An 11928-nucleotide genomic window follows, 5' to 3' on the forward strand; every position below is an offset into this window, starting at 1 on the left:
AGTGAATGAAATGATTATGGGGCTCTTGTTTGATTGCACTCTTCTTTTTATTATAAAATTTGCAAAGCTTTATTGCTTTTAAAATATATGCATATGTAATAGATTTAGATCTTTTGAAAAATTGTATTTGAAAAACATACATTCATTTTTTCTGACTAATGTTTATTTTAAAGTCTGTCTAGTATGGTATATATTATGTATGCTATATGTACTTTTTTAATCATTTTTTCCACAAAATGATTTGTCTATATTTATAAGGAAAATATGAATACTTAGAATAAAATACAGTTACAGCCACATGTCAACTTATGGCAAGGCTCACCTCAGAGACTGTCCCAGAATATATTATCCTATGTATAAATGCCCCCCTTATTCTTTCTGTTTATTATAAATAAAAACATCTTCAAAAGATATTATGCACCATAGGATTCTTGTATTTCAATTCAGATGATTAAAATTCCATGAGAAACATGGTCATTTATTACTGTTTTAATAACAGTAAAAGGAAAAGATCTTTTGATAATATGTCCACTCTCCTTGATGTAGAAAATAGTAGGTGTGTAGAAGATGAATATGGTCATGTTCTCCTGGTAATTTGTTAAATTATATTTACTATTAATTGTGAAATACAGAAGAGAACTAAAAGATTCCAGGCTACTATGAAGTAGATGGATGACACCTATACCTTTGAGAGAATGTGATAGAAACCTGGAAATGCTGAAATCTGAACATACCAGCATCTGAGAAACTTTTGGCTTTGGATGAGTCAAAAACCGTTTTAATTTTCTGCTGGCTTGAGAGCTATTTAGAAGTTTGGGCCGGGCACGGTGGTTCATGCCTGTAATCCCAGCGCTCTGGGAGGCCGAGGTGGGTGGATCATGAGATCAACAAATCGAGACCATCTTGGCCAACATGGTGAAACCCCGTTTCTACTAAAAATACAAAAATTAGATGGGCGTAGTGGCTCATGCCTGTAGTCCCAGCTATTCAGGAGGCTCAGGCAGAAGAATTGCTTGAACCCAGGAGGCGGAGGTTGCAGTGAGCCAAGATTGCGCCACTGCACTCCAGCCTGGCAACAGAGTGAGACTCCGTCTCAAAAAAAAAAAAAAAGGAGAAGTTTGGACTGATGTTTCATTGTAGTACTGCTGTGTAGATACGATATCATTTCATTTACTATCATTAGGTAGAATCGTATTAGAAGATGTACTTTATCACAACTATTACCCTTAAGTTTTTAAATTCATATTTCTGGGTTTTTCTAACTTTTTTATTTTTAATTTTTGTGGGTACATAGAAGGTGTATGTAATTATGAGTTTCATGATATGTTTTGATTTCTGGGTTTTAAATGAGCTGGTTTCCTTAAATTTTAGGTAGAGCGATACAGTTAGTCTTATGAGCCTGGAGTGTGATTCAGTTTTAAATAGTTACAACATATGATTTATAGAACAATAGTAGCTATTTTTAGAGAAATCTATGAAGTTTTATTAGCATTTTATACTTAGATTTTTTAAGACTCTGAATTTAAGCCCAGAAATTAGTAAATTACTTCACTTTCTGTTTTGTGTATTACATGAAACAGTCTGACAGTCAATACGGTGAAAGCAATAGCCATAAAAATCTTCAGAATCTCAGTTCAGGTCTTTCTACCTATTGATCAGGATAAGTTTCTTTGGACTACTGAATTGGATTCTCAGCTGTGTAGTAAAGCTTCATGTTTCATATGGAATCGTTTGCAAAAATAGTAATCATATTATATATACATATAGCACGGAAATGAAGTAAAAGTCTTGTCTAAAATTGCCCAACAAGTTAGTAACGTTACTAATTTTACATTTGGGAAGATGTTGCTATAAATCACGTGCTCATACTGCTAGCCAAATGATCACTTATTTCTCTGAGAAAACACAAAGCATGGAATTAAGTTGTCGTGAATGAGCTTAGTGGTGTCTGTGTTTTTCTTTTAATGAACTTATAGATTTACAAATAAGAGCTATCTTCTCTTAGACAGTATAAATATTTTATGAATGCAATTGAAATGGACACATTTTATAATAGCATATTATTTTGGTTATTCAAGAGGTAATTATTTTTTAAAAAGAGAAAAGTATTTATTATTTAGCCTCATAATGGTATGTTTAAATTTAACATTTGTGTTTATTTCCACTTAAATCTTACTTCCCAGAAAGTTCTTTTTTCCCAAAATGAAATGTTATGTTTATTAGATTTAATTGATATTTGTAACACACTTCTTTCTTCAGTAAGGACCATTAGTTTGAAGTGGGAAAACTGTTTTTGTTAGGCATTTGGTATATTTTAGAACCAAAGATTATTTTAAAATAGTTATATTAACAAATTCACTTGTTCCTTGGTCTTATATTGTTGGCATTTGAAATGTTTTTTTATTCCTTGTATTTTAAGCCGTTTTTGATTTCAGGATTTTAGCATAAGTACTTGCTAATCACAACAATTATTTTTAAAGACCTCCTGTAATCACAGTTATTATTAGTCAATGTATGTCCTCATGCTTTTGGATAGTAATGTGTAGTTCTGACCTCTTCCTCTCCTTCCCTCCTGCACTCCCTACATGTCACAATTGGATCAAACCCCTTAATGTTAATTAATATTAGAGAATACCCTGAGGCTGTCTGTGCCTTCAATAAAACTAACCGTTGAAGATAGAGAAGCCCAAGAGTCTATAATTGTCTCATCCTTTTGCTCTCTATCTGTGGATATTTGAGTTCAACTCAAGTTCATTCTCCGAAGATTTCAGGAAAAGACAAGATAGTAGTCAATCTTAATTGATCAGGAGCCTTTCAACACCATAGAACTACTACTGTTTTGTTTTACATGCTTTAATGTCTTTATTTGAGAATCTTCTTGGAACATATCTGATGTGAGCCAGATTCTTTAAAAGCCTAAGTACACTGATGCATAACAGAAGAGAAGAATCCTGTTCAAAAAATAAAAATAAAAATAAATAGGGGAGGCAGGGAGAGAGGATTTGTTATGTATTTGATAACTTTAGATTTCTTATACCTCACTCCAAGTAGCTTCCTTTTTAGTGTAAAGTTTGCAAAGTTTATTTTGTAGTGCTACAATCAGGAAATTCTATAGTTGCTTTTAAAAAAGGCATTTACAGAACTCTCAGCTTGATTTAATCAGTAGTCTCTGTCTTGTACCAAGTTAGCCATGCAAATTTATATGGCTCCACAGACCTAAAAAATTTATGCCAGAACTGACTTGCCAGGATTGAAAATAAACATGAAATTGGAGATGGGAGTTACTTTCAACAACACCTAGAAAACTGCTATCAGAATACTGATGTTTTTCAAGGAATTTTTCAGACCCTTAGAAATAGATTATAAATAATCAAATCACATTACATTTAAAGTTTGACAAACAGCAAAACTGTACTTAGTTTTCTTCCTCTGAAGATAAAAATATCACATCCTAGAATGGTGGGCAAAATAACACCCTTAAGGCACCCAGTCTTCCGAGATGTTTACTTTTCTAATTACAGAAAGGAGTGCCTGTGCCTCTTTTCTCGTATGTTTTTCTGTTAGAAGAGTGTATTTGAAGTAAACTGTATTTTGGCTTCTAAATCTAGAGTTAGAATTTCAGAATATAAAATCCTGGTGTTGGACATCTGTTATTAGTTTTTATCTTTAGCCCAAGACAGTCTTAAATACATATTGCATAGTAGCATCTCAGATACATACATTTTGTGGAAAATTTAGAGACTCTTGTTTGTTTTGTTTCAGGAAGAAAATGCAGTTAATTCGATCATAAAGTACAACTCTAGCTAGAACATTATGAAAAAGTTGTTATTAATTGTTAAGGGATTCTGCCTCCTTCAGGAAAAATGTAATTTATGTATTCTACTTTACTGGGCATAGTCTGTAGTAGCTATATTTGGCTAACATACATATATAATAGTATGATGGGATGTATGGAAGATTTCAGGACTTTTAATTAACCCCACCACAGGGTTGGCATAGACACTAAGAAGAGGGACACCCAATGAACTACATATTTTAATTTGGAGGAAGTCCAGGCAGAACATGATTGATTTCATAGGGATGTAACACCAGTGGGTGGGAATATGGAAATTATCTTCAGGGTGGATAACGTAAGGGACAACTCAAAGAGCCTTGTAGGTTATCAAAATCAGAAGTGTGAGTGCACATGTGGCATTTAGGCCTAGGCTGGGCTCAGGGATGACATTCTCTAGGAGGGCGAATAGCAAGAATAAGGTGGGACCTTTATTATTGAGGGATAGAACGTGATGTTGTATACCACATCTGGTTTTTGGACACAAGAAAAAGGACACAATGTGGTAATCAGTCTTTTAGAACAGGGCCAGAACTTGAATCTGGAAATTGAGGCCCACGTTAGCATTAAGCCTGCCTTGATGCCAAATCTCCATGAATGGGGCCAGACCTACTCATGTTTCTGCTGAAGTTTAGAATTAGTCTCAATTTTGAGGATCCGGTTGACCCTGAGTGTGGATCAAATTGTCCTTGCTGTGAGGAAAAGAAGGGTGAAGAGATCGGATCATCACAGAATACTTCACACTCCAGCCTTTTCCTGCAGTGATCTTGTTTTATATATGAAGGATTTTAAAATACCAGTATTTCCTGGTAATATGTATTCATATGCAGAATGTGTAAAAATAACTTCTAAGTTAAATTTTGGTGTTTCTAATTCTAGACAAGTTAGTGTGATCCTGTATTTTCAATGCTTAGTTTTGGAACAAATTATTTCTGTTATGATTATTAATGCCTGTTTAGTATTAACCTTCTATGATAATTTATATTCATTTCTACTTCAGATTAAATATGTTGTTTCTAAACCTTCCTCTAGAAATAACAAAATATGTTATTTTTGCATTGCTTTTGTTTTTTAAAAATTCTGTAAATATAGTCATTGTGACCATTTTATGGTTATCTTGGTCTTCTTATTTTCCTAGTTATTTTATATACATTTAAAAAAATTGTTTGTGGAGCTAGGAAAATAATGCTTTTACTGGACATGCTAAGGAAGATGGTTTTCACTGTTTAAACATATTTAAATATACTACCAAATGTAGTATCTATGAGTGATCTAAAATATTAATATCACATACATGTATTCAGGCCTATCAAGTCTAATAAACTTCTTTTGGTCTTAGTGTTTAATAACTACCATGTTTGATAACAGGACCATTGTTAGACCCAGGAATCAGAGAAACTTGCTCTGGGCTCTGAGCTTTGGAGGGCCCTACATATCATACGTTTAAAATACTTGAGTGCCTCTGTCATTCAGAATCCAGCACTTAGCACTGGCATCGCATACCCTGTGATCCTAGACAGTCACTCTTGTTACTATGTATTAGCTATCTATTGCTATGAAACAAATTACATTGGTGGTTTAAAACAACAATAAATATATATTATTTTTACAGTTTCTGTGGGTCAGGAATTTGGTAGTGGCATAGTTGGGTGGTTCTGATTCATGAGGTTGTAGTTAAGATTTTGGTTAGGGCTACTGTCATCCAAAGGCTTGACTGGGGGTTGGAAGATTTCCTTTTAAGGAGGCTCACTTGCTGGCCAAGTTGGTGCTAGTTGTTGGTGAGAGACCTCACTTCCTCCCCATGGAGACCTCTCCACAGTGCTGCTGAGTATATTCAGAACATAACTTTGGCTTCCCCCAGAGTGAGTGGTGTAAAGATACTACAGCGAGGTGATAGCTGTGGTATCTTTATGACCTAGCTTCAGAAATTACACATTGTCACTTCTATATTCTTTTGGTCACATAGGCTCACATAACTCAGGGTGGATCTGGACTACATAAGAGCATGAATACCAGGAATCCAGGAATCAAAGATCACTGAGGTCCATCACTGAGGCTGGGTACCACAGTTTAAATTAATAATGTTTAGGCTTCAGAGAAATTCTCCACATCTCTTGCCTGTATCTTCATGTCTGAATGCCGTGAAGGTTTGTAAGTGGTACCATTGCTGACATTGGAGACAGAAACTGCTCAAGATTTTGGTAAGGGTTCGAGAAGGCAGTAGAGTGCAGTGGCCGGATCTCAGCTCACTGCAAGCTCCGCCGCCCGAGTTTACGCCATTCTCCTGCCTCAGCCTCCCGAGTAGCTGGGACTACAGGCGCCTGCCACCTCGCCCGGCTAGTTTTTTGTATTTTTTAGTAGAGACGGGGTTTCACCGTGTTAGCCAGGATGGTCTTGATCTCATGACCTCGTGATTCGCCCGTCTCGGCCTCCCAAAGTGCTGGGATTACAGGCTTGAGCCACCGCGCCCGGCCAGAAGCATTTCAATCAAAGGAAAGAGAAATTAATTATCTAATTTTTCTCTCAGCATGAATGCAATAGAATCTTACATGATAAAAATATTGTTTTCTGGTAATTTAAAGCTTCTATTATCCTTTCTTTCTGTTATAATTTATTGTTCCTGAGGTAATAGAATTAGTGTGATATTTGCAACAGTTGCAATTGGAGACTGACAAGCATTTTCCATTATTAAACAATGCATGTTATTATTAAATTTGTCCTTACATAAGTATGGACAAAAAATTCATGAAGTATGATAAGATTTTTTTACGTTGGCAATAGATGGACATGAAATTCTAGAATGATAAAGTTTGAAATACAGATATTTAATAAGATTAAGTCAAATTTTTTAAAAAGTCAATACAAAAATTTTAATATTTTTTAATTTGTTGTTAATTATAATTTGTAATAAGAAGTAGACAGCAGTAGAAAATCTTCAGAGATGATCTACTTGAGATTTTTAAAACTAGAAACAACCGTAGACTTATGTTGAGCATTACCTATGGTAAAATTTGGAAATAAGACTTTATATATTCTCTAAAGAAGATTTAATTACCAATTTAACTGGTTTTCTGTTTCTATTGCTATTTTACCATAATTAATAACATACATCAAACTTAGCAGCTGAAAACAATATTCATTTATTATCTTGCAGTTCTCATGGGTCAGGAATCTAGGTGTTACTTCACTGAGTCTTCTGCTCTAGTCATAAGTTTGCAATCAAAGTGTCAGGCTGCATTATCATCTTTAAGCTTGACTGGGGAAAGGTTCATTTCCAGACTCTTTCAGGTTGTAGGAAGAATTTATTACCTTGAGATTGTAGAATGGAGGGCTCTGGCTTTTTGCCGGCTCTCGGCTATGGGCCACCCTCAGGTCTTATAGACTGTCCACAGTTTTCAGAGTCACCCACAGTTTCTTGCCACATGGACTTCTCCAACACAGCTGCTTACCTCATCAAACTCATGAGAGAAGCCTGTAGCTCCAGGCTGCTAAGACAGTCTTATATAGTGTAACATAATCATGGCAATGATATCTCATCACCTTTGCTATATACTATTTGTTAGATTAAGCAAGTCATAGGTGCTAGCTACACTCAAAGGGGAGGATGTCATAGAAAAGTGTGAACACCAGGAAATGGGAATCTTCGGAGATCCTTTAAAGTGTCCGCCACACTGATCATTGGAAATAAACAAGAAAATAGAAAATTATTCACAAGTTGAAGAGATTAGTTGAATTCCTGAAACATCGTATTCTTTATCACATAAAATATTTTAACTGATCAAAATGTGAAAAAGAGAACTATATACAACACAGAAGCAATGGTGCGACTCTGGCATGCTCATTAGAAGGTGAAAATTACATTCATTGAAACTGGCAAATTGAACAAGAAAAGCAAAAACTCTTGAGCTTTCCTATCTCTGTTGCATGATAATCCTGGAAAATGGCCGTTATGTCCTTTGGCAATGTGAGAGTATTTTTAGGAAAACACAGTTTGATTTAAATTAATGATTATAATTTTCTACCAGGCAAATATAACAAAATATTTCATTCTTCAACATTCTTTCAACTGGTTAAAGAAATTATAGAGACTGTCTTTTGTATTATAAAATTAAAGGAAAAATATGTAGTTTGTTACTACTGTTCCATATTTCACAAGCAATCTTGAAGACCATTTTTTGGCAATGAACCTATGTGGCTGCAAACATTTAGGCTCATGATTAAAAGAATATAGAACCTCACCTGTACTAAAAATATTAATGCAGTTATTAACATTGAAAAACAACTGAATAAACAATAAACAAGCAAGGAGATTCAACAGTATAAAACATTGGTATGATTTTCTTTAAAAGAAAATATTATGTATCTAATAAAGAGCCAAATAATGCCTTTGTGGTATTAGCTGTGCAATATTTCATAAAACAAGAAGTGTCTAGATTTCATAGAAATTATTTCAAAAATTGATAATACATGATCAGTATATAAGACGGATTAAAAGAATAAATAATCTCTGTCAAGAATAGAGAATTAAAATGAAATGTTTAATGAGTAATAAAGTGGGAAAAGAAACAATACACAAGGGCTTGGTATGGTAGCTTACGCCTGTAATCCCAACACTATGGGAGGCTGAGGCAGGAGGTATCACTTGAAGCTGGGAGTTTGAGAAGAGTCTGGGCAACACAGTGAGACCCCCATCTCTACAATGATAATAATAATAATAATAATAATAAAGAAAAATACATTAAAAATTTAAAGTAGATATTACTCAGCTCATCTAAATTATTTCAGGGGCAAAGTCAAGGTGAACAACTAATACGCATGTTTGTGAACTACCGGAAGAATAAGAAGTTGAAATTAATGAGTATTGCATTGTTTTTATGCTGGTTTAGAAAGTAAGTATTTTGTGTTGAGGGAAAAATTGATCACAATTCTTTCCCCTCTTCTCTCTCCCATCTTCCCTCTGCTAGGTAGGGAGAAATTACTAATTTTGAGGGAAAGTGAGCCAGAGAGCAGTTTCTCCCACTGGATGCAAGGCACTGGAAAGGACTGGGGAGAACAGCACATTCTCTAGGCAATCCTGAGTGAATTCCCAAAGATGTTTTCAGCAATCCCACTCCTTGTTCAGGTTGTTTTTTAAGAACAACTTTATTAACATATAATTCACATACCATAAAATTCACCTTTAAAGTGTATAATTTGGCAGTTTTGAGTATATTCAGAATTGTGCAGCCATCACAGTATCTGATTTTATAACATTTTCATCACCCCCAAAAGAAATCCTGTACTCATTAGGAGTCACTTTCCATTCCTCCCCCACATCACCAGCCACAGGCAACCACTAATCCACTTTATGTCCCTGTGAATTTGCCTGTTGTGGACATTACACAGTAATGGAATCATGCAGTGTGTCCCCTATACTTTATTATTTCAGTGAGGTTTCTGAAAAACCTACTTATGATCTATCTAAAAAAATCAATCATCTCTTATGTTTCAGACTTACTGTAGTATATATTTCCTCTACTTTTTCCATTACCCGTGTGTCATAAATACTTTCAGATATCCATGTTAGCTCATACTGAATATATCCATGTTAGCTCATACTGAATAGGATAATATATTGCAGAGTTGCAAGTTGTTGACAACAAAATTTGACTTCCAAAGACAAAGTAAAATGCTTGCTTGAACCTCAACTAACTTTGAAGGGAGTATGGCTACAATATATTTGACTACACAGATGGTTTTTACATTATCCTTTGATTACAGGATAAGGGAAACTGTGCTTCTAGTAGGAGTTAACTATATTTTAGAAACATTGTACATTTTTTAAATTGTTAAACTATCTTTTAAGTTTAACTTATTCATTTTTGTTCTGGGAACCAGTAATTTTTGGCAGTCTGTTAAACATAATATTTAATACTGACTTGCCTAAGTAAAGAGATTATAAGAATCTAATGATAGACTTTTATTTTTGTTACTCCTGGTTGTTGTAAATGAATATTATGAAAATATTTATAATAGTAAGTCTTATAAACATTTTTATAAAGTAGCCTCTTAAAAAGTGAGCTTTAAAGTTGAGGAATGGTAAATCTTTAGAGAAAAATGTAGTTTTATAAAGTAAGAGTAGCTGAGCATTGAGTTATTTTACAATAGAATCTACAATGAGAAGGTTTGCTATTTTACCGTCCTTCATAGTTTTACCACGTAGAATTCTCAATAGGCATTTGGGAAGCTTTTAATTTTCACCTCATTTTAAGTTTGTAGTATTTATGTGTATTATTCCTTTCCTTAATAAAATTGTACTTAAAGGATTTTTTGTTTTACATATGTGTCTTGGAATGATGATTTAAAGTATTCAGTGCAGCATAGTTGAAAAAGCATGAACTCTAGAATCAGTCTGCCTTCATTCACATCTCTGTCCCACCCATCTTTAATGGTCTAACCTTGAGCAACTGACCCACACTCTCTGTGCTTTAACTTCCTCAACAACAATGTGAGAATATTAGTATCTATTAAATAGACCTGTTATGAAGATGAAATGAAGTGTGTATATATAATTATGTGCATAAAGCCTTTAGCACATGGTAAGTGCTTAATAATACTAGCTATTTTATTCTCTGTGGAGTGAGTATAGGAACAGTTTGGAATAGCAGAGATAACTGAAGATTGTTCAATCAGAAATCTTCATTATTTTTCCTTTCATTTGGTGATTTTTTATGTATGATGAACAAACTTCAGTTTCATTTTCTGTATATGTTATGTGGCATATAAAATAATTTTATAACATATAGAAATATTGCATTTAGTTTTTTATTTTTTGAAATATTGTATTTAAAATCAATTAAGTGTGTTATGCAAAAGAGTGTGTTTGTTGCATTACAGTTTAAGAGTTAGGAAATAAATATTTTCTATTACTAAATTCTTTATTAGAAAATACAGCAAAAATGAATTCTTTATATATGTTGGCATTCTTCCTCTTTCCCTGTGACAGGGTTTTCCAGGTGACTTTGGAGACAGAGGCCCTGCTGGTCTTGATGGCAGTCCTGTGAGTACATTATGTTGGTCCAGTCTTGCATTCTAACATCATTCGTACTTTATAGCACTGCACTTACAGTCCTTATTATAATATTTGTGAATAAACACTATTGGAAAAACAATCTCCACACGACTGTGCATATTCCAGTTTGTGATTTTTCAACTTGGGAAATAAGTCAAAAATATTTCAAATTTCATCATGACATTCAATCTTTAAATTAATTATTTTGATGATGTTAAATAGGTATAACTGCTTAAGTAAAATATTAAAAATATATGATCACAATATTGGCTCTTATACATGAAAGTACCAACAAGACTTATATAAAAATTGTACACTCAGTGATTGCTCTTTGGATTCAAGACTGTCATTGATCCACCTTACTTCTTAGTGTTTTATGGAAAATTATTCTACTTTGGGATTTTTAACAGTCAATGTTCAGATTGAGAAAGAGTTACTGTCCTAAAATTAGTTTAATTATATCATCAAAGAATAATGATGGATTGCTATTTTTTGGCACTAGGTAGAAACAGCTTTAGCTTTTGCCCTTAAAAAGCATCCAATAGCTATTTCCCAATCTATGCCATTTACATATTCTTTTCATAATTTTAAAGTGAGTTAGAAAAAACACAAAATCTCTGTAGCCTAAATTGGGAATAGTTCCAATAATTACACATAAGTAAATCACTAATATAAAGAGTTTAAAATAGTTTGTTTTTCTTCTTTTTTACTTCTGTTTTCCAAATTAAAATTATATTAGCTCATTCAGTGAATTCAGCCAAGGTTTCATTTGTTATAAGGCATAGCAGATAAGAGTAGCACTGATTTTCAAATACATTGTTAAAAACTTGAATGATGTTTTAAGTGGAATGTTTACCTTTATTTCTTGCACATGATTCTGAAGAGTATTTCAAGCATAATAAAGTAAACATTATTTATTTTTAATGCCATTTGTGCTCTTGTGTACCTAGTGTGAAGCCATTTTACATAATTTTTTGTCAGTTACTATCCACGAAGTCTATTAAGACTCCTAGAATATTTGAAGTTTTCTTTTAAATTATATTAA

The 11928-nt window shown here is 33.5% G+C and overlaps 1 protein-coding gene across 1 annotated transcript in view; it reads left to right on the forward strand.

Annotated features, from left to right (window-relative positions):
• Positions 1-11928, forward strand: part of COL24A1 (collagen, type XXIV, alpha 1) — a 438816-nt gene that overhangs the window by 126386 nt on the left and 300502 nt on the right. The window contains exon 16 of the mRNA XM_011982146.1: positions 10818-10871. Coding sequence (XP_011837536.1) covers positions 10818-10871 — 54 coding nt within the window. The remainder of the gene's footprint in view (positions 1-10817; positions 10872-11928) is intronic.

This window comes from Mandrillus leucophaeus, unplaced genomic scaffold (genome assembly GCF_000951045.1).
Source record: "Mandrillus leucophaeus isolate KB7577 unplaced genomic scaffold, Mleu.le_1.0 Scaffold235, whole genome shotgun sequence".
Classification (NCBI taxonomy): Eukaryota; Metazoa; Chordata; class Mammalia; order Primates; family Cercopithecidae; genus Mandrillus; species Mandrillus leucophaeus.